Raw genomic sequence first — 26,979 nt, 5'->3', positions numbered from 1 at the left:
GTATTTCAAAAGTACTTTTAAATGTTACTTATTTATTAATATGTCTGCCTGTTCCATGTTCCATCTCTCTTTTGTCTCCTGCTTCAACATTTATTTATCTCACATCTTACATCCTCGGCACATAGAATTAAATCAAAACTGTCTGCAAAGCCACAAACCACTAGAAATGAGTGGGGAAATGTTTAGTAATTTGGCTAACACCCGTTCAAGTGGGGAGCAAATATTTGCAACTGAAGTTTTGCAACTGTGGGCAATGTGAGGACCCATTATACTACTGGTTCTTCCATAACTGTTTCAGCACTGCCCCCTTCTGTTTAGACTGTAGGCTACAGTTGCAAGAGAAAAAAAGATCTTCTAATCTACCTGGATGTATCGATTTTCGATGGTGTTGCATTCAAGAGACGGGTTTCAGAGACAATTGTTTATAGAAATGCTTCTTGAATGAACAGTGCAACTCATAAAAAAAATATCTTGTACAGTCTGTCAATACAAACATAAATACAGGTGTAATCTATTCCCTCTGACTACACCATAAATACAATCCAAATAACAAAAATAAAGATCTTCATATACTGTACAAGTTGAGAACAAAAAAAGCTTTGGTGAAACAACAAACTCGTCAACTTAAAGGTGCTCATAATAGTGTCGTCAGTAGTTTACAGCAAAACAAAATCCTTATTTTTAATACTCTCAACAACAACAAAGTAGCACTGCGTTTTGTGGAAATAGACAGTGTACTATCAAATATTTTTTTCTTCAAAGAACAACATACTTTTACTCCGTTTATATGAAGGCTGGTCAAATTGTAAGTAAATTAAACAGAGCAATCCTTCAAAAGTGCATCATTTTCGGTTTATCAAATACTAAATATATTTCTCTGTGTTAAGTGTTATGTTCCATCACAGTTATGTTCTACAAGTCAGGCATAAAGTGTTTTTTATACACTGATGTTCAAAAAATTTGTTTCCTCAAACCTGACCACGTTTTCATGATGCCGGTGAACTGATATTTTAAGCTGACAGTAGAGAAGCAGAAGGAGTGGACGTTCGTCTTCCAAAAGCTTCAGTTCTTCACGAAGAAAGGATGAGCCAGGGCCTTGGCAGCTGAGATGCGCCTGCTTGGTCTGAATGCCAAACATTGCTGCAGGTAAGGAGAGGTCACACCTTACAAATGACTTGGAGAAAAGCACTGGTGATATGAAAAGCTCGAAACATAGACAAGCATGCAACTCTTTAGATTTGTGAAGCTGTAACTTGCAAATGTTTGCTATTTTTCGCTCTAGGGATAGCAATGCTGGTCCACACTTTGGTGCAGACTGAAATATCTCAGCAACTGTTGGACAGATTGCTATGAAATGATGCACAGACATTCATGTTTCCCAGAGGATGGTTCTTACTGACTCTGGAGAACCCCAGACTTTAAATCGCAACTTGGGAAAGGGGTTAAAAATATATTTTTTATCGTGCCACATAGAGTTGGGCAATATATCGATATTATATCGATGACGTGATATGAGACTAGATATTGTCTTAGATTTTGGATATCGTAATATTGCATAAGTGTTGTCTTTTCCTGGTTTTAAAGGCAGCATTACAGTAAAGTGATGTCATTTTCTGAACTTACCAGACTGTTGTAACTGTTCTATTATTTGCCTTTACCCACGTTGTCATTATATCCACATTACTGATGATTATTTATCAAAAATCTCATTGTGTAAATATTTAGTGAAAGCACCAATAGTCAACACTACAATGTTGTTGCGGTATCGATATCGAGGTATTTGGTCAAAAATATCGTGATATTTGATTTTCCCCATATCGCCCGGCCCTAGTGCCACACATGGAATATGTTTTATCTAGCTGGTTAAAAGAGTCTTTGAGGATTCAGGAATATCTTCAGAAGAGCGCCAAAAAAAACTGATGGAAGCTCTGTGACCTGAATGTATGGTAGTACTCGAGAGGCACAAACTGGTGCTACAATTAGCCAAAGTACAGACTCACATAGCTGCTAGCATGGTTTAACTCTTAGTCTTATTACTTAGTCAAATTTCTGTGAGATTCATCATTTAAACCACTAATCATATCAGCATTACTTAGAAAGTTTTGTCTATGTTGTTCGCATAGTCAATATCTATATATATATATATATATATATATAATGTATAACTCAAGGTGTGAAATGTGAAGCATGGCAACACGTCATGAAAACAGAAACACAGATCTGCTCACAGATAGTAGGTCGTTCTCGTCTGGGTCCAGGTTGTGCAACAGATTGGTGCAGGAGCCTTTTGGTCCCCAGATGACTGAGTATGAGATCGGGCTGTCCTTGGGCCAGTCCTCCTCACTGGGAAAACCAATCACCCTGAAAAGAATACAGTATAGCAAAGAACTAAGTAACAGGCTGCTAATAACCAGTGGATCTGCCATTTTCAAGCAATATTGTTTTTTTAAGGTTTGTTTATTTATTTACTTACAGGGAAAAGCAAATGTCTTATCATTATCATTAAACTGCATTACATGAACTTCCTTTTATACCTTCTGATCATTGAGTTTCCATGGTTGTTGAGCAACTTTTGAATTCAGCAAGACAAGCTGGTGCAGTATAAGCCCTGCTGGATTTTAAAGGTTTGGGCAATGTGGATCACCACAATGCTAATCTTTATTATATATAAAGAAAGAGAAAGAAAAAAAATACTCACTCAAAGATTTTTTGCAGCTGCTGTAGCTCTGTATATCCCTGAAACAGTGCTCTGTGGGAGACAAGTGTTCAAAGAACAAGGCACCACTTTCCATTTTGACAACCGTGGAGAATGTTTTGCATCTTAAATTACACTCTAGTGCCACATGTCTCCTCCAGCCAGACACAGACTCCTTACCTCAAGAAGAAGAGCTCAGCAAAGATGCAGCCAGCGCTCCACATGTCCACTGAGGACATGTAAACAGAGTTTAGCAGCACCTCAGGAGCTCTGTACCACAGTGTCACCACCTGAACAGAGAAGTGCGAGAGGTGACAACAGAAAATGTTTCACATCAGGCTAAGAAACAGACAGGATACAGTGGATACTCTACACTTTAACAGTGTACCATTCTGTTTTAGGCTTATATGTTGCCTCACTTACACCTGGAGTGAGAGCGATATTGAAGGTGTAGATGCGTGCCAGTCCAAAGTCTGCGATCTTGACTTCTCCACAGCTGCTGATCAGGATGTTTTCTGGTTTCAGGTCACGATGCAGTACCATGTTTGTGTGTAGGAAGTCCAATCCTCGCAGCAGCTGCTGCATCACATCCTGTACAGACAGACAGCAGCATGGCTTAAGAAATGTGTCCGAATCCAGGGAAAGTTTTTTAGACTGCATGCATCTCTATGTCTCAAATGCATTGCTAATTCGTCATTTGTTTACTTGTGCACTCAGGCTTCTCAATTGTCAGCTGTCCATCAAAACTCACCTGAGTTTACCACTGCTATTTAACAATTTGTCAGGTGTTTTGTCAGGTTGAGTCCACAGTAGACACACCTATATCCTTACGTTGTGGCATAGTCTAAGAGGGTGTTCAGTAGAATTTGAGACTGTATGATGGAGGTAACTTCCCGATAACAGTTAGTGATTTGTAAGATCAGATGTCTGACCAAGGAAATCGTTTTAGTGTGATGGGAGCATGTAAAACCTTCCTTAAATGCTACTAACCCAAAAAAAAAAGATAACAAGAATTACTGCCCCGTGGTTGTATGGATCTGCCAAACCAGTCAAGTTGCAGTTTACATTTGTTTCTGTCCAGACTCATATGGTATATGTAGTAAAGACTTGGAAGTAATTTAATAAAAGGTGTTAAGTGGATTTATTTTGGCAAAAGCGTGGACGCTTCACACAAACATCTTCAACCCGGCACCACAGAAGATCTATACAATCCCCACAGTTTCAAGATTAGTGACACCAATTCAGTATCTGACCAACTGTCTCCCCTTCTGATCCTGAGTTATGGCGTTGAATAATGGCCAGAAAAGGGGTTTTGTAGAACATTATGATTTTACAGTAAATTTGAACTTTGACCTTTTGTGTATCAAATGGAATCACTTCATTATTCTATCCAATAAGTCATTTGATTTAAATGTGGTCATAATTAACATGGAAATTCTTGAGTTATGGCCATAAATGTGTTATGTGAGGTGACCTTTGACCACCAAAATCTAGTCAGCTCATCCCTGAGTCCAAGTGCAAGTGTTTTGCTTTGTCGAGACTTCGATACATGCAGCTATACTATGAGAAGTCAAGTGACGAGTTCACACACCTTAATACGGTCACGGCTCAGTCCAGAAGCAGGAACCTTGGAGAGGTAGGTGGAAAGGTCCTGGTCAATGTATTCCAGCACCAGAGTGAGGTCCAAGCTCCTGCCCATTGGCACAGCAGATGCATCCAACAGCCTGGACGTTTAAATAAGCACGGGATTAAAAAAAACAAGAAAACGTGCAGCATCTCGGTTTTGTGACCCACTTTAAAAACAAAATGACATCAATAAAACTAAAAATGGAGACAAGACGTATATATATATATATATATATATATATATATATATATATATATATATATATATATATATAAAAAAATAGAGAAGCCCACCACACCAACACACCAATCTTCCTCCCAAAAAAACATTACTGTAATAAAACTATTGTTTTCATTAGTATCAATATATAGCACATCATTGTACATTTCACCGCACTTAATTAATCCGTCAGGTATAGTTACTGGTCACTTTGCTATTTAAAAGATAAAAAAAAAAAATCATATGATCAATTTATAACATACGGCAGACTGAGATAGATTAAAATCTCCAGCAGTATATAAAAGAGTTAAAGGTCGCTCCAACTCAACCAACTACAACAGTAAAATGCTGTTGATACATGAATAATTATAATCCAATTGATCTAAGGATGACCTTGTTATTTTTTGTCCATACAGCGCCAGGTTACAAGAGCTGTTACATGTGTGCTCACAGTATGGAACAGACTTTGATATAAGATACAACTCAAAGAAAAGTATTATTATGATAGCTCGAAGCAGAGAGGACTCCAAATTGACAGTCCCTGATTTCTTTTTGTCAGGTAATAGAATTAAGGTCACTAATGAATGTAAATATTTGGGACACAATGTGACTGCAGATTTGTCTGATGACAGAGACATTTACAGACAGTGTGGCATGCTTTATGGACAGGCTAACATGCTGATCCGCAGGTTTGGAATGTGCTCAATACCTGTTAAAATCAGACTCTTCAAGGCGTACTGCACTACCATGTATACTGCACACCTGTGGAGACGCTACAAAAAGAGTAGTATGCATAACCTAACAGTAGCGTATAATGATGCCTTGCGGATGCTACTGAGGGTCCCACAATGGAGTAGTGCAAGCCAAATGTTTGTAAACGTGGGTTTCCCAAATTGCCCTGCTGTACTACGTAATCTTATGTACAGGTGTATGTGCAGGCTTTCGAGCTCGGCGAATAGTATCATCACTGCACTGACAAATCCTGGACTAAACTCCGTGCGATACTCCTCTGGTATTTGGACTCACTGGCTTATATATATTATACATTTTCTACTTTAATTTAAGTGAAAGGCTTTTACTTGTACTCCTATTTTTGTTACATTGTATTGCAAATGACTTATAATAAATCACTTTATAAAGGATCGAATACTTCTCCATCACTAATATCCAAAGGACTTTAGATATAATAAACATCCAGGCTAAAATGGTCTTTTGCACCATGCATCTTTGCCACAGACAGCTCCTAATCATTAATATCAAAAGATGCATTCCAAAAATAATTCTAAGATAAGTATGAACAAAAGATTACAAACAACAGATCATATTGCGATGGGATGACACCAACTGGAACGCCAAATCAGGCCAGGGGCATTAAGTGGGTGGGTCCTTTTTATTCTTCAATGCAACGTTGTTACATTTTAACGTATTTGCCAGTTTATTAGGTACACCTAGCTCAAACACAAGCAGTCTAATAAAACAATCCTGCAACACATCATGCCTTCATGAAGGTAATAATGTTTTTTGTTGTATCGGTTTTAGAGAGGTCTTGATTTAACTTTATGGTCAGTCTGGAGGATGTAGCTGTGGCAGGTCATGCATTTCAATTTTTTTAGAAATCCTATTGTGCAATATCATGAACTTAATAAGTGGAAATTCAGTACACTTACTGTACTAGATTGGATGTTTTACATATATAGCCACATGTCACTTCTAATACACATCTATATGCAACTCACCAAGAAGAAACTTGAGATATGAGCAACTTATGATCCTTACCATTAACCTTGTTTATATTTTAGGTATTATGTATATTTTATACTTGCACACTACTTATTTTTATTAGTATCAACTTGTTTTTATTACATTATCCAATTTTTATCTCTTTAGGATTTTATTATTATTATTATTATTATTATCATTATTATTTTTTCCACCCTATTTATATCAATAGGGCCGGCTAAATAACAAAAACACAGTTGCAACAACAACTGCATTAGTTTCAGCTAGATGTGACCCAATAAACTAGAAAGACATAAACTTACTTGATTATGTTGGGATGGTTGAAGTACTTCATTTTACGCAGCAGCGCCACCTCGCGGATCATGAAAGCAGGGATCCCGTTCTCCGACGTGTCCCCGCGGATGTTGAATTTCTTCACCGCGAGGAGTCTGCGTTTCTCCCCCACCTCTCTGGCTTTATACACTTTACCGTAGGAGCCGACTCCTACTTCTGCCAGGAGCTCGTAGCACAAAGGCTTAATGCAGACGTCCATGGTCTTCCAGATTCAGGACAAAATTAACCTGAAATTTGAAGATAAAAGGTCTATTTTAGCAAAAGTTAAATATCTCGTCGTATTTACCGGCTTTCAACACTTACATTTCAGTCAAAGAGTAAGCTAGCTAACGCCGGGGCTCTGAGTGAATTGAGGTTTTGAGGTTAGCTAGCAGGTAATTACCACCTGTCACAGAGCACAGCCTCAAACCACCTGCAATAACAATGTTTTGACGCAATTGACAAATGTTTAATTGTGCTTGTTTGTACACAATCGGGTGTTTTTACTTTACCTCAGACTGCCGACCGAACTTTCCCCTCCATGCCGTTGCCTGCAGGAAAATGTCGCTGCATAACTGCAAACAGCATCAGAAAAATAAGAAAATCACACCCCTTTTATTCGCCAACTAATCAGAAAGCTCAAAATGTAAGCCCACTTCTTGTACACTGTCCCCTGCTGCTATCAATGCAGGCAATTTACTGAGTGCACATAAACATATTTATAAAAGTCGCGTTTGCGTGGTTTCTATGCAAGATAAATCAGGCCAGGTTTTAATAACATAATAGCTGAGCTTTGCAGTTAATGGGCCACAAAAAGTCAGTGAACAAATGTTTAGTTTATATCTCAGTTATTACCAGTTTAAATATACTGATAGGATATTTATATTTATTTATTTTCATATTGACGTGAAAAATGTATAGTTCTGAGAATAAAGTCAGAATTCTGATTTTATTCTCAGAATTTTAAATTTATTGTGTCACCAAATGGAACTTGTATGACAAGTCTGACTTCAACCTGAATTCTGATTCAGAATTTGATTTTAAATTCAGAAGACAAATACATTTTTCATGTGGCCCTAATCCTCTTCCGCAGAGAAGAAATATTTTGAAAAATACCAAGCCCAAAGCAAAAGACCAAACTGCAACCAAATCATTGTTTGTACCCTTTAATGTTAAAAAGGGAGGAAACTTTGGAAACATGTTACAGACTGCAAACCAAACACACCTCAGGCAACAAGTTAATGTTAACTGGAAATGAATTAGTACAAAGCAAGCTGCATACGAATTTCAACATTTGGTTTAAAAAAGCATTAAAAAATCAACAGTTCATCAAGGTCATGTTAGCTTTGATAAGTGTAGGTTGACCGTAAAAACATTACACATTTTAAATTGAATAAATGTAGGTATGCATATTTTAAAGTATAGGCACAGGCTGTATAAGCTGGTGTGGAAAACCTTCCGCTTTATTCTAGCAAAAATAAGTCAACAGAGACTCCCAGATTTCATCTACCAAATGTAGAGGACATTTTTTGTGAGTGAGATGTAAGCTCAAGTGCTGATACAGTATATAACAGTCACTCAGCTGAATGTTGTAAGGCAGTTACTCCCCTTTCAATTTAGCATTCATTAATTTAGTTTTCTTTGCCAAGGCGATGGCATCCAGATGGAGGTTGCGGTTGAGAATAACCGAGCCACAGGTGAGAGCTCCAGCAAGAGCGCCGGCAAAGCCACACACAAACACATCCTGACCTGCAAAACAAAATACACAAAATGTACTTAAGATGAAACTCTAAAGTCCTGTCAGGAATGACATCCATGTCTGGAGGATATTATATTATGCTGCGCAGATGATCGAACCTGTGAGATAGAGGTTCTTCAGCGGAGTCTGAGGTCTTACTGTAGCGTTAAATTCAGGACTGAAGCGGGCAATGCCATGATCGGCGCCGTAGATTTCACCTTTAGGGGCTCCGATATAGTGTGTGTTTGTGATGGGGGTGCCAGCATCAATGTACTCAATCTGCACACACAAAAAACAGGCATATGAATACAAAATATTTCTATTAAACCAGGAAAGCTAGCCTGGTTTCAGACTTTTGTATGATCGCCCACATTTGTTCAGCGATTTAAATATGAATTGACAGAGTCTGATTATCAGGATACAGGAAAGTTTGCCTGAAATTAAAACTCTTAAAAAGGAACACGCCGACTTATTGGGAATTTAGCTTATTCACCGTAACCCCCAGAGTTAGACAAGTCGATACATACCCTTCTCATCTCCGTGCGTGCTGTAAGGCTGTCTGACGGCTCCAGCGGCATCAGCCCATAACAGAACAGGCAGGTGAATGGTTCTCAGGCGGAAGAATATAGTACTTGGGCGGAGTGATATGCTCGCAGCAAGCCTGTCTGAGAATATAGTTCCCGGTTTGTTTACGGATAGAAGATGGCTGTGTCTCATGTTACGTTGTTTTTTGTACACGCTGTGACTCTACAAATCACAACATGTAAACAGGAACATGTTGGCGTTATTTTGTCACAATTCGGAGCAGTAGGCTAGTTGGAACCAGTTACCTGCAGGATCTGTGCTGGGATAAGCTAATGCTGGAGCCGTCAGACAGCGTTACAGCACGCACGGAGATGAGAAGGGTATGTATCGACTTGTCTTACTCTGGGGGTTACGGTGAATAAGCTAAATTCACAATAAGTCGGCGTGTTCCTTTAAGATAGGCAACAATAATACGTTATAAGCAACATAAAACCAATAAGCCAAAACAATGTCAAAGAAATCAGAAACAAAATGTGATTATAAAAATCTGAAACAAGAATAATGATAAGACTTTTATAAAAACAAATTGTATCCAAGAAACATCCTATTAAATAAATAAGACCAATCTAATATAATAACATTATTTAATGAGACATATTTAACATAAGTACCCCAAAGCAGATTTTTTGTATCACTGATTTAAACTCACAGAGCGGGACAACATTTTGTAGTTTTAAATGTTGTTGCAGAAGGTTAAAGGCAGTGGGAGCAGCGTACATAAAAACTCTTCTACCTGGTTCAGTTCGGTCAAGAGTCCTGGGAACAAAAGACATAGATGTTCCCACATTTTTCGGTGAATTTATATAGATGAGGTGGTTGGAACCCAAGAATGGCGTTATACAGGAAATAAGTGAGTGCCAACCTACGGAAGGTTAAAGAGGACCAGCCTACCCAAGAATACCGTTTGTGATAAATAAATCTCCATAATATACAGCATCCAAAGCTAATGAGCAGTGAGAGGGCAATGGAGACAAAGTAACGTTACCTTGTCTCTGGTTATCTTGGGGAAGACATCCATAACCACCTCCAGAATAGAGTCAATGAACGTCTGTTTCAGCTCTTTGTAGTCAGGCGCTCGGTTTGTCACTTTGTCATCCTTCCACTCCTCAAACCACTCGTATTTGGCAAAACTGACCAGACTCAAGGTGGATTTCCCTAATGTGAAGAAAAAATAAGGAGAATAAAGTTAAACAAACAACAACAACATGACTACGCATTGTTCTGGAGTCAGAAGGGTTTTCTTTTCTGACAATTGTTCCGACTCATGCATTAACTTAGGTTCACTGTAAAAGTGAAAATGCTGCATCAGATCACAGTTTCTGTACCTGGTGATCTTTCCTCCCAGGTCGGATCTTTAGCCGATGGAGATGCGACGAACAGGAAAGGTACACTTTTAGCAGACTCTTCCCTCTTTCCATTCAAATAGTTTTCCACCCTGTAAAAGAAAACAGATACAAAATAACTGAAGCAAACACATTATGTTTTAAGTGTACATTTCTAAATGTAATGTAATCTTCTATTAAAATATAGGACCAAAAACTCATCGAGTTGCAGTTATTCAGTGTGTTTTTACAAACAAAAATCTCCACAAATCATGTTTCTTTCAGACAAATTATATTATATTGAGCAAATTTAAGTCTGTATAGAGTTTTGAACTAAAGAACTTAGGCATTTTGAGATTTGCAGGTTGAGTGAGAGTTTAAGTGGCATGAACCCTCAAAAGCAAAATAAAGACTGCCCTTTAAACTAGATAAAAGCAGGAGCCAGGTTTGTATTTTGGCCGTAACTCAAATGTGAATTGTGATAACAGATACAAGATGCAGGACAACATACAGTTCATCCAAATTGTTCTCAGAAAAGATCCAGTAGTTGTCTGCTTTCAGGGCTAGCTCCTCCTTGGTTCCATTTAGACCCAGAAAAACACTCAGGCCACCTTCACCGTTCTTCATCATACTCAGCTGCTCCTGGATAGCTGCATGATACGAGTGTCACAGCATACAGAACAACTTTACCAACAGCTCATAGATAAAAGTAACATGAAAACTTCATTTATAAGTGTGAGTCATTGCCCTGAGTTAATGAAAAACAAAATGAAACAAGTGCTGTTCTGCAGTCAGTCAAGAAAAAATGCTTAACAATCGGTAGCCTCAGCCTTTCTGGTGTGAAGATTTGCTGCTTTTCCCCATTTTATGTCACTGTAAATTGAATACCTTTAATTTTGGGTTGTTGGTCTGACAAAAAAAAAAATTAATAATCTACTTCATGTTGTTACCTGGGCATTTTCTAGACTAAAGGGTTAAAGCTTTAGTGCGTTAACGTTTTGCTATTAATAAACTACAAAGCTAATTTAGACTATCAGTCACAAAACTCTGTATTTCGCAGTATGGCTATGTACAGAAGATTGTGTCGTCCGTTGACTTTACCGCGCAGAAGCTCAAGTGAAGATAATTACCTCTTCTGAAGTGTTCATCATGTTTTTTTAATCCTCCGTGTCCTCCAAGGCTACTAGCAACTGCGTGGAGGAGGGGTGGGGGACTGTGCACGATCACGAAAGGCTTGTATCATGTGGACGCGCCAACAGTTTTGTTGTCATTACTTTGAATTCCTCATGGGGGAGACAGAAACTACGCACTATAGCTTTAACTAATTAAATTAAAAAATAAATTGATGTTAATCGAATAACTACTACTTGCAGCACTTCTTCCCTACATGGCATGGCCTGGAGCTCTTTGGGCAGCAGCTTCTGGTAGGTGTTGAAGATGCCAGCATTAGAGATGACCATAGGGGCATGCATATGAATTTCCTCTTGGCCTTTCATGACGCTCACACCTGAAACCATAAAAACAAAACAAAAGGCAGTGAATCTCTTCTCAGTGGGAGCCTTATGATGTGATTGTGGAAAGGAGCACTGAGGAAATCACACCCACCATACGCTTCCTTGGCGTCATTGAACAGGATGCGGTTGACTGGAGCTCGGACTAGAACAGCACCACCAGCCTTCTCAATGATGGGGATCATGTGGTAGGCAATTTCACTGGCTCCGCCTTTTGGGTACCAGGCACCATTCAGGTAGTGATTGACTAGCAAGCTGTGCATAGAAAAACTGGCATCTTTTGGCATGTTACCTGCAGATCAGAGAAGGAAACAAAAAAACGATAAGCAGAATGCTGCAGAAATAAAATTGATTACACCAACAGGACTGCAGCTTGGCATACCGTAGGTGCCAAAGATGTATGTGAAAACGGCCCTGAGTTCCTTGTTCTCCGTCAGTTCGTTCACCACTTCTGTCAGGCTGCGGGAGGCCATTTTGAAGAAGAAGGACAGACGTTTGACCAGACCGGTGTAGATCAGGAACTTGGCCACGGGGACGGGGCAGGTCTTTAGCAGAGCGAGGAGCCAAACGCCCCGCCCGGTTTTCTAGAGACAGAACAAACAAGACACACAGGTGATGGCTACAATAGACTGACGGACACTTGAACGCGAGTGCAATCAAAGTAGTTTTGTTTCTGTTATGAGCAAACTTATTGTTTTGACGAGAACATCTGTGAGTGCATTAATTAAGCTATTTTTTTATTAAATCTTCTTTTGGTTACAGCTACGAAATGTATAACTGTCTGTGTGAGGATGCACCTTCCCCAGGAAAATGAACAAACAGATAAAAGTATAGAAGAATAGATTGAAACTACAGACAAAAACAGTTTTCTTTTCATGTGAGAGAACGAAAAGAATGTCTTAGGCCCATAACCAAAGTGAAACAGAAAAGTGAATGTAAATATATCATAAAGCAACTCTATTATGAATCCATCTACTCCTATTATTTACTCAACTTTTAATGTATTTCTCCATTTTTTAACCTTTTTGTGCATTTACTTTCTGCTTGTTATAATAATAAAGTTGAAAATGAAATAAATAAATATGTGTAGATGCACTAAATTGACTCCACAAAGATAAAGAAAGTGACATTCCTTTATCAGTGTGGCAAAGCAAAACGCTGTAGCAACTCAGTCTGGTTACAATTTTGAAATATCGATTCTCAGCTAATAAAAGGCCTTGCCAAATACTCTGACCTTTGATTTACCAACCCTTGAGCCCTTGGAGAATAGCAGTGATGACACCAACAGAAATCTGTATAACGAAGCCTCTTTGTGCTAAAAAGGACAGTTTATAAACATGCAGTTCACCAGGGAAAAGGGATTGTGCACATAAGTAGAGGAAAAAGTGGCTAGATTATCACTGAAAAAATATTTGACTCTAAACCTTGAATGCCAATACAAGTTTTTGTATTGAATCTGCAGGTAGTCAATATTTTGTACTGATCACAATCTGTAACGCTAAAGTTCCTACCTTGACCAGCTTCAAGTACTCATCAATGGCCTTCTCCTCTCCAGGGAAGCACTTCTTCAGCTCCTCGGGGAAGCGGGTCCTGCCGCTGTAGATGGGATACCGGCGGCGATTTTCTGGAGGTCCCATAACTACCTGGTCGAACGGATTCTCCAGAGGTTCCCACTGCAGCTGTCCATTAGTCAAATGGTCCAGCATGCAGCGAAAAGGCTTATGTTCTAGCAGGTCACCAATGTAATGGATTCCTGAGGAAGGAAAGCAGAGGGTGGACACAGCAGGTTTTTATGTGACCAAGTCTTGCATGTTGGAAGTTACTTTTTTTGTCTCTAAATATTCAATACAGAAAATGATTCCCTCATCTGACGTATTTGCACAACATTTACGTGCCAAAAATCTGGTGTTGGGGATAGTCACTTCGCACAAAGTGTCAAACGACAAATTAACTGAAACCTTCACAGCATTTTCTTAATTTTAGGCATGACGTATTCATGAAAAGAAACCAGAGCCATCCTTCTCACCAACATCAAACTCAAAGCCCTTCTCAGTGAACGTGTGACAGCATCCTCCAGCCCGATCATGCTGCTCCAGAACCAGGACTTTCTTTCCAACTTTAGCCAGCAGCACCGCAAGCCCAAGGCCACCGATCCCACTGCCGATGATTATGGCATCCAGGTTGTCAGGTACTTTACTGGCCACAAAACCTGAAGAAAAAGACAACAAAACATTTAAACAGCATGGTTGTGGCACAACAAAAATAAATCTGATCTGAACAAATGTTTACTGTATAGTCGACTGATTGACATAAAATGTATTTGACCCAACATTAATTAGTTTCAGCTTTGCAAATGTTGAGAATTTACTGCTTTATGTGCAATGATGGGACATTACAAGGAAATATCGTGGACATCATCATGAACACTATTAACCATGCACTCTTGAACTCTACTAACTGCGTCAGATCTGACACTGTACAAACACATATTATATTTATCATCCATACAAGTATCCTGTTTTTGCATGGTATATTTTTGGATTGCACCTTACTGTTATTTTTTATTTTATTTTTTACATTTTGCAACTATTGTTATGTTATCTTAGTCTTTTGTATATTTGTACTCTTTGTATCTGCACTCTTCCAAATTTGGTATGCAACTGCAGCAATTTTCCTTGGAATAAAGTAGTCTTATCTTATCTCGGTCTGTAAACTGAATATGTTAGGGTTTGGACTGTTGGTCAGACAGAAATTAGAAGACAAAGTAAGTGCGGACTCTCAGGGAATATCTGATGGTCTTTTGTTTTTGTTCGTTTATTATATTTAAGAATTGGTTGAAATCATCAGGATTCAGGGCACCTGTAACTTTGCAAAATTGGCTTTGGGAGAGTTTTTAAACCCTAAAGACCCTCGGTTTTAAAGACATATTTGGATGCAATGAGTTAGGGCAGCCACTAACGATTATTTCTTAGGCTCAATCAATCAATAAAATGTAACGACGTTAAAATGTAGAGAGAAAAAAAATATAGTGAAAGATGCACATTCATTTTTCAACAGTCCAAAATCCAAATTCATGTAATTAACAATATACAGAACAGAAAAGCAAGAAATTCGCACTTTAGAGAAGCAGATCGCGTTTTCAATGTTTGCTTGCAAACACTTTTTTTAACGTTACATAACGACCTTGGTAACTTACCTTGCTTCAGCACTTTATTTTTCTCTTTCCTGTTGTGAACCATCTTTTTCAACGGTTCACGAGTGTCTGTCTCAAAGGGATTGGGCCCGGAGCTGCCCAAGACATATTTTAATATAAATACGACCAAAGCGACACAAACTATCACGATCAACATCACGCCAGCACAGAGCACTCCGTTCAGTGTGTGTGTGTGTGTCTTCAGTTCCTCATTACACCCGTAAATCCCAAATACCGCCTACATAACTGACAGGTGCAGCCGGCCAATTACAGCCTTCCTTTAGTACACGTCAGGCACTTCCGACCAATCAATATTGACTTCCGTGAGAGGATACAAAATGCCCCTACTGTTTCATAATTGAAAACAAAGGGTCTGCTTGACCTCTGTGTCTTATGAAGAATAAAAATGAAAACAATCTATCCATCAAATGTTTTTTAAATATATAAATATCAATCATTTTAATTATTGCTATTAATCTGAGGCCTTCAGAATAATTTTGTAATCAATTACATAAAAAAAACTTTTAAATCTTTTAAAGCCTTCACAGAGCTGTAAATATAGATAGTGCAGGGAGTGCAATTGCACTGGGCCTCATGGGATGTGGGGGCGGAGAGTCATGGTTTTAATTTCTTTCTAAAATAGTCAGTAGAAATCTTAACTATAACCTAAAAAAACCTTTACCTTCAAGTAAATAACGTATTTTCTTTGGTATTTGTCATATACAGATATGCAACAATGATTGCTGGGTAATATGTATGTTGATGTTATCCAATTTTAAGTCTCTATTTGAGCATGTGATGAGAACGGTAGCTAGTTTAGGCAAAAAATGTCAAAACTGAGGTGAGCACATCTGCAAGCCAAGTGAGCAGTCATGCCATTCGAACGTAACAGCAACAGTAAGTAGCATGCACTGCGGCCCGTCATGTCTCTAAACCAAGAGTTTCCCAGCGAGACTGATTGACTATCAGTTATGTCAAAGAGTCTTGCAGCTGAATACATTACAGCATCACTTTCCTCATGCCATTGAAAAATAATTTGTGGCCTAATGGTCACAGTAGTTTGACCAACAATTATATTAATCTATTATTAGATTAAATCTTTTGCCCATGATTTAATGCAATTTAGCACGCGTTTAATTTGATATTCTGTTTTAACATGAATTTTGACAAAAACTTCAAAGCAAGTTCTAGATTTATTTTTTTTGCTCAAAAAAAGAGAAAGAAATCCACTGCATCTTCACATTCTTTTCCTGCATCATAACACCATGAGACCCTTTATTCTTTTACATTTGTTTGCAAAACCATTTCACATAGGAAACACTGTAAGTGGGGCATAGCCAACCCACTCTGCACAATTTCTTGTGTTAACAGGTCCAGTTCCAACATCCACTCTGAATCCTCAGACTGGAAACTGATGTCACCTGCATGATCAGTGTAGATCTCCAAATGCAGTGTCCATATTTCATATTGTGTAGATAGGTTTTTATTTCACTTTCTAATTAAAGCTTATAAACGCACAATATTAGTGATGTCATGTTATCAAATGACACAAAAACAAACCATGATAATTCCTTATGGAGCTAAGAACTAAACACAGTTTGTGCTTTGTGCATTTAAACTTGCTCGCAGATCTTTGCATTTTTGTATTATATTAATCTTTTGGACTATATTTAAGACTTACTGTGAGATTTCCTCAAGCAAAGTATGCATAACAAGCTCAAAACCGCTCTCAAGCACTTTCGATTTCAGGAACATGTGTCAAAGCCTGAGAGCCCATGAGGGTGGACAGTGAAACTGGAACACAGCAAAATCAAGGCGGTGTCATTACAAATCCGTTTTCTGCTGATAAATGCCTTCAACCTCTTTGTGGCAGTCCAACATCTTCCAAAACGATTATGATTTTCCCCCCCTTCCAACTGGAGCTGGTCCATTGTTATCAGTCTGTGTTTCAGGGCTTCTTCGGTTAGTGCATTAAGCTGGGGAGGAGGGTCATGAGAGTTAATACAGATGAGGAAAAACTCCTGAAAACAACCATCTCCATAATGACTGGTGGTACAGAGGGCTTGATGAGAAAAATTAAAAAAAAGACAGGGTCAAGCAGGACAAGAGAAATCTTAACAGAAGCCCTTTTCTGGTGTCTACTTTTGGTATTTATTACCTCACCTTTTTGAGCCTTTTCCCCTAAAATATGTATTTTGACCATTTTGATTTTCTTAATCTTCTAAAACTCAAGGATGACAGATTTATTTGAATTGCAAAAAGCATTTCCAACATTTAGGAATAAAACAAAACCGTAGATTCTAGTCTGCATGTGTCAGGGCATAATCCGGAGTAATGTTTGATATTATTTACATGTATCGTAGGTATGCCAACAGTGAGTGTTTGATATACAGTAATCTGTGTAAACTGTTCTTGTGTGTGAGTTTGGTACAATCAGGACAGCTCTCAGATGAAATACAGTTGTTTGGGATGGTAACAATGGCTTAAGGTCCATGTGATCGAGGGAGGAGGAAGAGCAGGAAGACTCTCCCTGCCTCCCTGCCTGGCAGCGGTAGTGCAGGTCAAAGTTCAAAAGGTCAAAAAGTAAAAATGGGCGGTGGGTTTTTCCTTTCCTGAAGCAGGAAGTGATCAGTCCATCTGTCAGGTGCCAGGTGGCCAGTGTGATGGTGCCGTCTCCTGGCCTGTTGGTGACATTTGTTTTGGCGTAAAGGGATGTCACTGCAGTACCAACCCAACCTGAGAGAGAAAGTGGAGCTATTAGGAAAGCAGTTACAAACATATTCTTGGGACACTTAAAAAAGGTATTTTACAGGTTCCACCAAGTTACAGTCAATACTAGAGATGTTCCAATACCGATACCAGTATCGGTATCGGCTCCGATACTGCCTAAAACGCTGGTATCGGGAAGTACTGGAGTTTATACACCGATCCGATACCACGTAATGAAGCCCTAAAGAAAATCTACGTTAAAGTAGTTTATTTATGTTCTTTTTCATTAAAACTATAAAAGAAAGTTCTGGGGCATTCCTTGTTTGCGTTTGTTCATGTTTCACAAAGAGTTTAACCTGAACCAGACCGACAACAAAGAAAGAAATCATATCACATCCATACAGAGATAGTAGTATACAGATGTTAAAACATAATGAAATATATGACACGCTGGTTTCGGATCGGTACTCGGTATCGGCCGATACGCAAGTTCAGGTATCGGAATCGGTATCGGGAAGCAAAAAAGTGGTATCGGACCATCTCTAGTCAATACGTTATAAGACCTTTTTAATAATCACAGAATGTAAATTAATACTTCTTTCATGGTCAAACCTGCCAAAGGATGAAAGTATAATGGGAAACCAGTGGGACGATAGAGCCTAGAATTATGTATCTAAATTTGTCAATATTTCAAATTGTGTGTGTGTGTGTGTTTATATATATATATATATATATATATATATATATATATATATATATATATATATATATATATATATATATATATATATATATATATATATATATATATATATATATATATAAATAAAATCATCTCCCAATAACTGGATACAACATTAATATCAATATATCGCCCAGCCCTAGCCACAGGTTGGAGTCAAACCCACGGCCCCTGCGTCGAGGTGTAAACCTCTGTATATGGCTGGTGCCAGGTGAGCTAACCAGGCGCCTTAAGGCCTTTTTTAAAGAAAATAAATTCAATGTGTTTTCAGACTTTTCAAGACCTACAGATACTCTAAGGTTATGAAATTGGTATTATAAAAAGAAAATGTACCTTTTCTGAGCCCATGCTGGGACACTTCCAATTGTACAGATAATACTGTAGATTTCCATCACCGATGCCGAACTTAAGCTTCTCCAAGAAAGTCTTGTTTTCCATTAAATCCAGTGCATTAAAGACGTCAAACCCTTTCTGGATAAAGAGATGAGAAGAAAATAAATAAAAAATAAAAAAAAACTGCTGAGAGTTAACATTTCAGAGAACACACATGGATTGAAGAGGAACATACCGATTTGGCTAGGATGAGAGCATCGGACATCAGGTCGAGCAGGGGGGTGGTGGTGTGCACGTTGTAGAAGGAGTATGCTGCTTTTAGGCTGCGGTGCACAGGGTGGTTCATAATGGTAGAGGGCAGTGTGTAGAAACTCAGGAAATCAGTTACCTTGCCATCATTCTGTGAAGAGATCAACAGATTTTTTATAAAGCCTCTTAGTTTAAAAAAAAAAAAACACACTAGAAGGATGGTTTTAAGACAGAATTATTTAAAGATGTCTGGTAAAAAGTCTCTGCAATATTTATCTACCTCCACCAGGTAAGTGTCAATTATATTCTCCCGGGGCAGCAGCCAGTGTTCTACCTCTTCCTGGGTCATGGCGGGCGCCAGATTGAACTGGCTTAGGTACTCACGGAGGAGGCGATGCACCACTGGCACATCCCTCTTGGTCATCACCCGCAGGCCGGAAGTCTTAGGAGCCTGAAGGAGAGAATACAAGGGAGGAGAAGAATAAAAGGCGAGGAAGGGCAATGTGGTCTTTTTTGAGTTTGTCAAATATGTGGGTTTTCACTAACCTCAGGCAGACGGTACAACTTCATGGTGCGCTGCATAGTCATGTTCCTGCTCAGGTGGGAGAACTTCACCTCGATAAGTTTGCGTGGGTTCAAAGAGCGATGCCAGTACCTGTGCCAAGATACTGGATTTGTTAAGTCCTCAGTGACACTTTAAAAGAAGTCGAGAGATGGGCGCGTGCATGGTGGTATGTGGCGAGCTATTCTGTCAGACCCACCTGCATGTGCCCACAGGTTTGGGCAGTACCACTCCAGCAGTGTAAACCGCCTGAAAGATACCCTGCAGGTTGACCCGTCTGGTGATTTCTCTTATCAGAACCGGAGCGACTCTTTTGGAGCGAAGCTTCTTGTGGACGCAGAGGAAATTGATCTCAACCATTTTCTTTTCTCTAAACATCAAGGAAAAATAATTAATTAGGTGATTAACTCTGCAACAAACTCCAACCAGAATAATGACAGTGAATTTAATTTAAAGTGCTCATATTATGCTCATTTTCAGGTTCATAATTGACCCTTCGCTAAGCCACGCCCAAAAACCGCCACAGTAACTAGGCGCAGGAGGTCTGTCAAGCTTTCGAGTGAGGGAAACACGCTGAATTGTTGTGCAAGACCGATACCCGGTATCCTAAAAGTTTGGACAGGGTGGTGGAATTTGTTCCCTTCCCGAAACCCAAGGGGAGAAATGCCGGGCGTGTATCAAGCAGTGTCGGAGGCCCCATTCACAACTAAATGTCGACAAAATTAACAAAAACACCTAGCTAGCTATGTTTGCTCCAGGTTAACACGCTAATGTTAGCTAGCTAGCTAACTCAGCACAGCATTGCATGGAAATAATGACGGTTCTTTGTTCATGATGCATATATTTGAACGTAAAATAAAGGACAATTCCGGCGCAAGACGAACCTAGGGGTTAATAACAGATGTGTACCCACTCGATCGCTCTCTGATACATGTTTTCATGCTAATCGAATGTGTTTATAGCTTGAAACAAGCTAGCGCGGACTGCTGATTAGCTTACAACGCTAGTATTCGGGGCACAGGGAAAGTAAAAACAAAATCGCTATTTATACCACTAAAAAGGCTCAAATTTATAAATATAAAAATATCACCACACTTCAAAAAGGTAGCAAAATGAGGGTATTTAAATGTTAACAGAAGCATTGAGAAATAGATTGAAGAAAGAGAGATTATAAAGACAGTCGCGTTCTCGTATAGAGGCGGCGGCCGTCTTGGGCGCTACGGTCTTTCTAATCTAGCTATCTTTTTAATAAACTGTCTGTACACTTACAATGTTCTCAATGCTTCGGTTAACATTTAAGGACCCTCATTATACTACAGTTGACATGTGGTGATATTTGAGCCTTTTTAGTGGTATAAATAGCGATTTGTTATTACTTTCTCTGTGCCTCGAATACTAGCGTTGTAAGTTAATCAGCGGTCCGTGCTAGCTTCAAGCTCCAAACACATTCAATTTTGATGACATTATTCTCTAATGGGTTGCATATAATGTCGTGGATATATCCCTCGAATGCATATTGCAGTCCCTTTTGTCTTGCTCTCTCAGACATTTCACCTGTTCGCCAAAAATAATACGAATTATCTCCTTGGGAATGTCTGACACCGGTGCATACATACTGTAATAGACGTGCCAGGCACGAAAGCTTGTCAGGCGTAGCAACAGTAACTAAGGAGGGCGGGGATTAGCGAAGGGTCAATTGTATTTAGAGGTTGTACCAGAATAGATTTATGTGGTTTAATTTTCAGAAAACACCATATATTTGTTGTACTACACATCGCTGCAGCTCCTCTTTGTTGAACTCCGTTTTAGCTACAGAGTGAGACATCTCACTTCTGTACCATGTTTGTTAAGAGTTGCACATGCGCAGTAAGTACATGGATGTATTAAGAGAACTGGATACAGTGTTCGGCGGGAAGCCCCGTACGTTCCAATGAGAGTGCTCAAAAGCGCATTAATCCAACATGGAGCTCGGCTCTTCCGCATTCTTGTCCCATGATGTCACGATGGACATGCGCACTAGCAACAATTTGTGTTGTCGTAGCAACATGCGCGTTCATGAGTTTCTCTCGCGCGTCTAGCGAAAGAGATAATTAAAATACAGTAAATTTACGTTGCATGTAATGAAATTCATTCAATCCATTATATTTTTACGTTGGACTGTTGTGTTCACTTACATGTCGTAGATGGAGATGGAAGCAGGAATGGCACTGATGAAGCCCACCAGCTTCTGATTGGAGTTAACCCTCACCCCACAATGCCACTGGGGCAACCAGCCAGGGGGCCGCAGGGCCCTAAGAAAGAGATAAGTCAACAGATTACTGTGCTGCCATCAACTGTATAACGATTTAAAAAAATGTTTAGCCTTATAGAAAGAAACTTGCTGTCCATATATACTATATAATATCTAGCATTTAACATCCTTGCCAGGTGTAAATTGGAAGAATATCAGTTCTGAAAAGAAATACCAGAGCAGGAACTCGGGGGAGTAGTCAAATCGGAACATGTTGTCATCATCTTCAACATAATTCTCGTTGAGAAGGGTGTAAAGCTCCTTGAGCTGGTTTAACAGAAAATGACAGAATTAGATATTAGGTTCAGGACCTTTACAAATACAGGAGAGTAATGTGGAAAACAATTACCACAAAACAGATTGAATTAGAAAGTTAAAAAAATGTAAATGATACCAATAGAAAAACATTTAACATATAATAAACATGTTTTAATACACATCATTTTCTATAGTTTGTGTGTTTATGTGCATATTGCAAATTCATGAAACATACATGTTCTTTTTTCTGACAATATACATTATAAAAATCATATTGTACATGCACACTTAAAATTCAACGTTGTAAATGAAAATATAATTGCAGATTCTGGTATCTATACTTCTTGGTATTAAGAACCTTGCCATCTGGGAAAATGAGGCAACAAGCTTGTTTTTGTGTAGGTAAGCTACACCTTTGTTTACTTTTGTGGCTATAATTTTCATGTGAAGCAAGTTTGTAGATCTCAGCACTACAGTTCCGCTGCACTCTGACTAAACAGATACACTTTATAACTATAATCATTCATCAGCTATCACACGACTGAAGAGACGACAAAAATGAATGAAGGACATGATAAGATTGGCACTGAAATAAAAACCGGCTAGCTTTTTAACAAAATAAAGCACTGAGAATCAAGAAAATTTTAACTAAATATGAAATACATGTGCATTCCTGCTATGAGTGTATGAGTTTATAAACACTCTTACCACACCAGGGTTCCCCAAGTCGAGGGTGTCCCAGCTAAAGCCCTGCGGGAGGCTGTAGGGCTCCTCGCGAATGTGGTCTTTGTCAGGTTCAATGAAGCCATGTGATGTCACGGTCTCCCCTGAAGGAAAACAAAACATGAAACACAGAAACTCACAATACATGACATTCTTGAAGCCTTTTTACCATCCAAATTAGCAAATATATGCATTTTTTATTTATTTTTTATTTTATTAAATCTCTCTCTCTCTCTCTCTCTCTCTCTAGCGCTACTTAGACGGAGACAGATGGAATTTGCGGCCAAGAGGACACAAGTCATGGCACCATGCCGGAAAAGGGGCAAAAATTAGCATGTCCACCCGGGTGTCATCTTTACAATACTGCCGATCGGAGGTGGAGACGATAAATACCCGTGACTACTGCAGAGTCATTTGTCCCGGGACTGAATGCTGATTGTAACCTTTTCCACTGAAGACAAAAGCCAGAGGTTTGTGGGTTTTTTTTTTTTTTTTGTCAAGTGGGAAAGGGGTTTTAGGGTAAGTCTTAGAGCAGAACTGACAGTTCTGACAAATGTCATACCTAGCTTGGGCACAGGCTGCGTGTCCCAGAATTGGTAACTTCTCCGAGTTGCCTCCTCCATGGTTTTGGCAGGGCCTTGGCCTACAGAGAACAGTTCAATGGCCTTTTGGATCTCCTGTAGCTTATCCGCTGGCAATGAATTCACCTGTTTGAAAAACACAGACAGAAATTGGTGTTAAAAGGGTAAATTCACCCAAATAAATCATAATTTTTCATTTATATTTTGTGTGGTGCAAGATGTGAGGGACAAGGTAGTGAAGATGTTTGATGTGGATGTAAGCATGTAGTGTCTAATAAGAATAGAATACACTTTACTGTCCCAGAGGGGAAATTTGTCTTGGACATAGTGCTACAATCTGTTGCTTCACAACGTAAACATGTAACAGAAAAAAAACATTCTAAAAATCAACATAAAATAAAATCAACATAAACATGAGATCAACAAAGCGTCCTAGGACACAAAAGAAGTGGTACACTGTGAGCTAGAAGTGTACAAATTTCTAGATGCAACAAGAAACTGTCATGATTTTAAACATCCTTGAGCACCATCTTGTGGTAGTGCTGTAACTACAAACTTTGGTATATCACGCCTGAACTATTTTTGTTTTCCTTTTGTAACGGGTTTCTCATAAAATAAAAAGGAATTTATGCCTTGGCAAGGGGGTCCTGAACTGCTTCTGGGGCACCAGATTTCTTCTTCTTTTTCTGCTTCTTTTTCTTCTTCTTGGCGCCAGTGTCGTCACCCAGACCCCTGTCGCTGAAAGGACAGAAATAGAAGGAATCTGTATTAGTCTACTATCCCTGAGGAACGGCAAGCACTGGTCAAAATGTATAATTTTAAAACTCTACCTGGCACTGGCATATGCTTATTGATGGTGATTAAAGCTGCATTATACACAGTTTTGTATTAAATACTATATATACACACACAGTCATCTTATCAGCCTAAATGCATCATATTATCCCAGCAGAAGACAATTACCTAAATAAAGTTAAATACAGTGTTTCTAATCCACCAAACTAAAAACAGAGAACCTATCAGTAGTTTAGTGACCCAACCATACAGGTAGGGCTGCATTATTGACCATTTCAGCTCTACATACATGAATCCCCCTAAAAAAATAAATAAAATACAGTAGAAAAATCACCATACACTGGTAGTCTAGCAACCCCTCCCACAATCTGTGTATCACAAACCACAATTTCCTGAGAATTTCAAACATGAGGAGCCACACACACACCCAGCTATCCCATCTTCTGGCCTGAGAGAGACTGCATACTTACAGAGGATAATCCCATTAGTGTCCAACAAGAAAGAAGTGAAGCCAAGAGCTGGCTTGTAACACCAGCACAGATGGTGATCACATGAGTGTATGGTATATGCGCATGTGTACACATGTATGTACAAGAGGCCCGTGAGTGACTGGGCCAATGGACAACAAAACATTCAATAGTTTGTTCCACACGCTTCCATTTCAACAGAGTAGACCAGCTAACAGCCAGAAACCATTCTTTGTTTGCGTGTGTGTGTGTGTGTGTGTGTGTGTGTGTGTGTGTGTGTGTGTGTGTGTGTGTGTGTGTGTGTGTGTGTTAGGAGAGTTGCATATGTTGCTCAAAAAGAGCAACAGTGAAGCTCACATTTGCTTCACAACAATTAATAAATAGGATCATCACGTTCCACTTACAGCATTGCGTTCTCTCTTTTCTCAAATGTTTTGCTTTTTTTCTTGTGAAATGCTGGACGCTTTTACCTCCTTCAGGCCCCCAGAACTATAACTTGTGATGAGGGGTCAAAATTAAACTGATTTCTTTGTAAAAGGTCACAAGCCACAAAAAGGTTGTGAACCACAACATTTTCTCTCGCAGTTTGCTCCCAAAAGCAGAAAAAAAAGCATTTACCGTGAGCAGGACACGCCTTAATATGTGCAAGCTGATGCTACCATCATGCGTGTCACCGCTTGGTAAACATTAACAGAAGCCAATGCCAAGCAGAAGTAGGATTTCCATCAAAGCCTGTTTTCAGTTAAGAGAGCTAGACTGATTTAGGATCTTTTTATATTTCTGTGATTAAAGAGGGATTTAAAAGCCCTGTTGACTCCCCAGTTAACAAAGCCAACCTGGACAGATGGAATTATCAACTTGCAAAAAACATGCAGGTTTTGCTTGTTTCACTTTTGATTCGGCTAACTGTCTGCACCTAGATCCACTTACAGACAATAGGTGTTTGACAGCTATGTTAGCATGCAAGCTAATTCGCTAAATGTCAACGGGGGTTGCCATGAATTTCATTAGTCCAGGCAGCCATATGCGAATAATATATCACACTGTCAACTTAATAAAAAAAGTATGGACTTTTTCTGTAAGTGATCAGAGTGATAGTAAATGTAGTGTTTTATTATATTACTAGCTTTTAAGCGTACTTTGGGTTTGCTACCTCCATACAACGCCTTGCTATCATTGCTAAAGGAGAGCGCCGCTAAAGCCCGCCCACATGAGGGACGGAACACACTCTCAGCCAATCACATCAAAAAAATGGCAAGAAAATAGGGTTTCTAACCAATAGGGTAAAGGCAAGTGGACGGGACAACCTCAATCGATGGCTGTCTATCCCGACAGCTCACCGAGGCTTTAGTTTGCTCATGCTTTGATTAGCTAAGTGTGCAGAGACGTGGCATATTTTACAGCGCTTTGCTGCAAAGCCTGCCTTCTTACCCATCGTCAGAGTGGTGCTCTTCGTTTTCACAGTCGCTGCAGTGTCCGTGATCCTCTACATCTTCTTTCTCCGGCATCGGTGCTGTCTCATTCTCATCCGCCATCTTCAACCAGGAAGTGAGGAGCCACCGCGTGCCCTCGACGGCTTTAAACCTCCCCTGATGCTATTGGCTTAGAGCGGTGATGAAAACGTCTTCACTGTTGTGGTTTATAATATGAGGTTAAAATAAACACCACACTCCTTTTTTTTTAAAGCCTTTTGGCTATTATTTCGACCCCAATACTTATTTTTTATTTTTTGTATTTTGAGGTCTACTCGTACTTTTCTCAGTATGAGTATATCAATTTCATGCTGCTTTTTATATCAACCCCACTACATCTTAGATGCAAATATTGTACTTTTTATTGCACTACATTTATCTGATAGCTTTATATTGCAAATTAGCTTAAACCAGCTGAAACATTACAGTGACAAACACCTTAATGCATCAATAATAATTATTTAATATACATTATTCTGAAATGAATAGTTTTGCATAATGAGCATACTTTTACTTTTGACACAGTGCTAATACTTTTGTACTTTTAAGTAACATTTTGAATGCATGACTTTCTTGTAGTGGAGTATTTTAACATTATGTTATTATTACTTACTTAAGTAAAGGATCTGACTACTTCTACTACACTTTTAATTTCTCACAACCCCAATCAAAGGTTTGTGATTTGGTGGAATAGAATTCTTCTCTCATGCACATAACCTTTAGAGCAATGTGATCTGCGTTTGGCCTAAAGGGAAATCAAAACACTGAAGCATGTGACAGGAAGAATATGAGGGGCGGATGTGCATTGTGTACAACTGACTGATTTCTGACATGAACATCGAAAAGTGCAGTGGTG

General features: G+C 39.1%; 3 protein-coding genes across 3 annotated transcripts; all 3 read right to left on the bottom strand.

Moving 5' to 3' along the window:
- Positions 1–406: 406 nt before the first annotated feature.
- cdk21 (cyclin-dependent kinase 21) lies at positions 407–7,432 on the bottom strand. Its single transcript, XM_039825327.1, has 8 exons — positions 7,106–7,432; positions 6,584–6,841; positions 4,287–4,419; positions 3,119–3,286; positions 2,876–2,985; positions 2,699–2,749; positions 2,229–2,361; positions 407–1,140 (listed from the first exon to the last, which is right to left on the bottom strand). The coding sequence occupies exons 2-8, from the start codon at positions 6,811–6,813 to the stop codon at positions 1,063–1,065; spliced, it is 903 nt and encodes a 300-aa protein (XP_039681261.1). The 5' UTR covers positions 6,814–6,841; positions 7,106–7,432; the 3' UTR covers positions 407–1,062.
- A 311-nt stretch (positions 7,433–7,743) lies between these two features.
- retsat (retinol saturase (all-trans-retinol 13,14-reductase)) lies at positions 7,744–15,160 on the bottom strand. The gene is made up of 11 exons (XM_039825326.1): positions 14,946–15,160; positions 13,776–13,958; positions 13,261–13,502; positions 12,132–12,333; positions 11,844–12,041; positions 11,626–11,745; positions 10,750–10,888; positions 10,242–10,351; positions 9,902–10,071; positions 8,451–8,610; positions 7,744–8,342 (listed from the first exon to the last, which is right to left on the bottom strand). Exons 1-11 carry the CDS (start codon positions 15,097–15,099, stop codon positions 8,194–8,196), a joined length of 1,827 nt encoding a protein of 608 aa, XP_039681260.1. The 5' UTR covers positions 15,100–15,160; the 3' UTR covers positions 7,744–8,193.
- Positions 15,161–16,122: 962 nt separating this feature from the next.
- On the bottom strand, positions 16,123–26,226 carry nmt1a (N-myristoyltransferase 1a). Its single transcript, XM_039824366.1, has 12 exons — positions 26,083–26,226; positions 24,022–24,127; positions 23,371–23,515; positions 22,794–22,912; positions 22,003–22,094; positions 21,712–21,828; positions 19,737–19,907; positions 19,522–19,630; positions 19,256–19,426; positions 18,962–19,126; positions 18,727–18,864; positions 16,123–17,678 (listed from the first exon to the last, which is right to left on the bottom strand). The coding sequence occupies exons 1-12, from the start codon at positions 26,184–26,186 to the stop codon at positions 17,658–17,660; spliced, it is 1,458 nt and encodes a 485-aa protein (XP_039680300.1). The 5' UTR covers positions 26,187–26,226; the 3' UTR covers positions 16,123–17,657.
- Between the last annotated feature and the right edge of the window lie 753 nt (positions 26,227–26,979).

This window comes from Perca fluviatilis, chromosome 15, assembly GCF_010015445.1.
Source record: "Perca fluviatilis chromosome 15, GENO_Pfluv_1.0, whole genome shotgun sequence".
In the NCBI taxonomy this organism is placed as follows: domain Eukaryota; kingdom Metazoa; phylum Chordata; class Actinopteri; order Perciformes; family Percidae; genus Perca; species Perca fluviatilis.
This window is presented reverse-complemented; position numbering and strand designations above follow the sequence as displayed.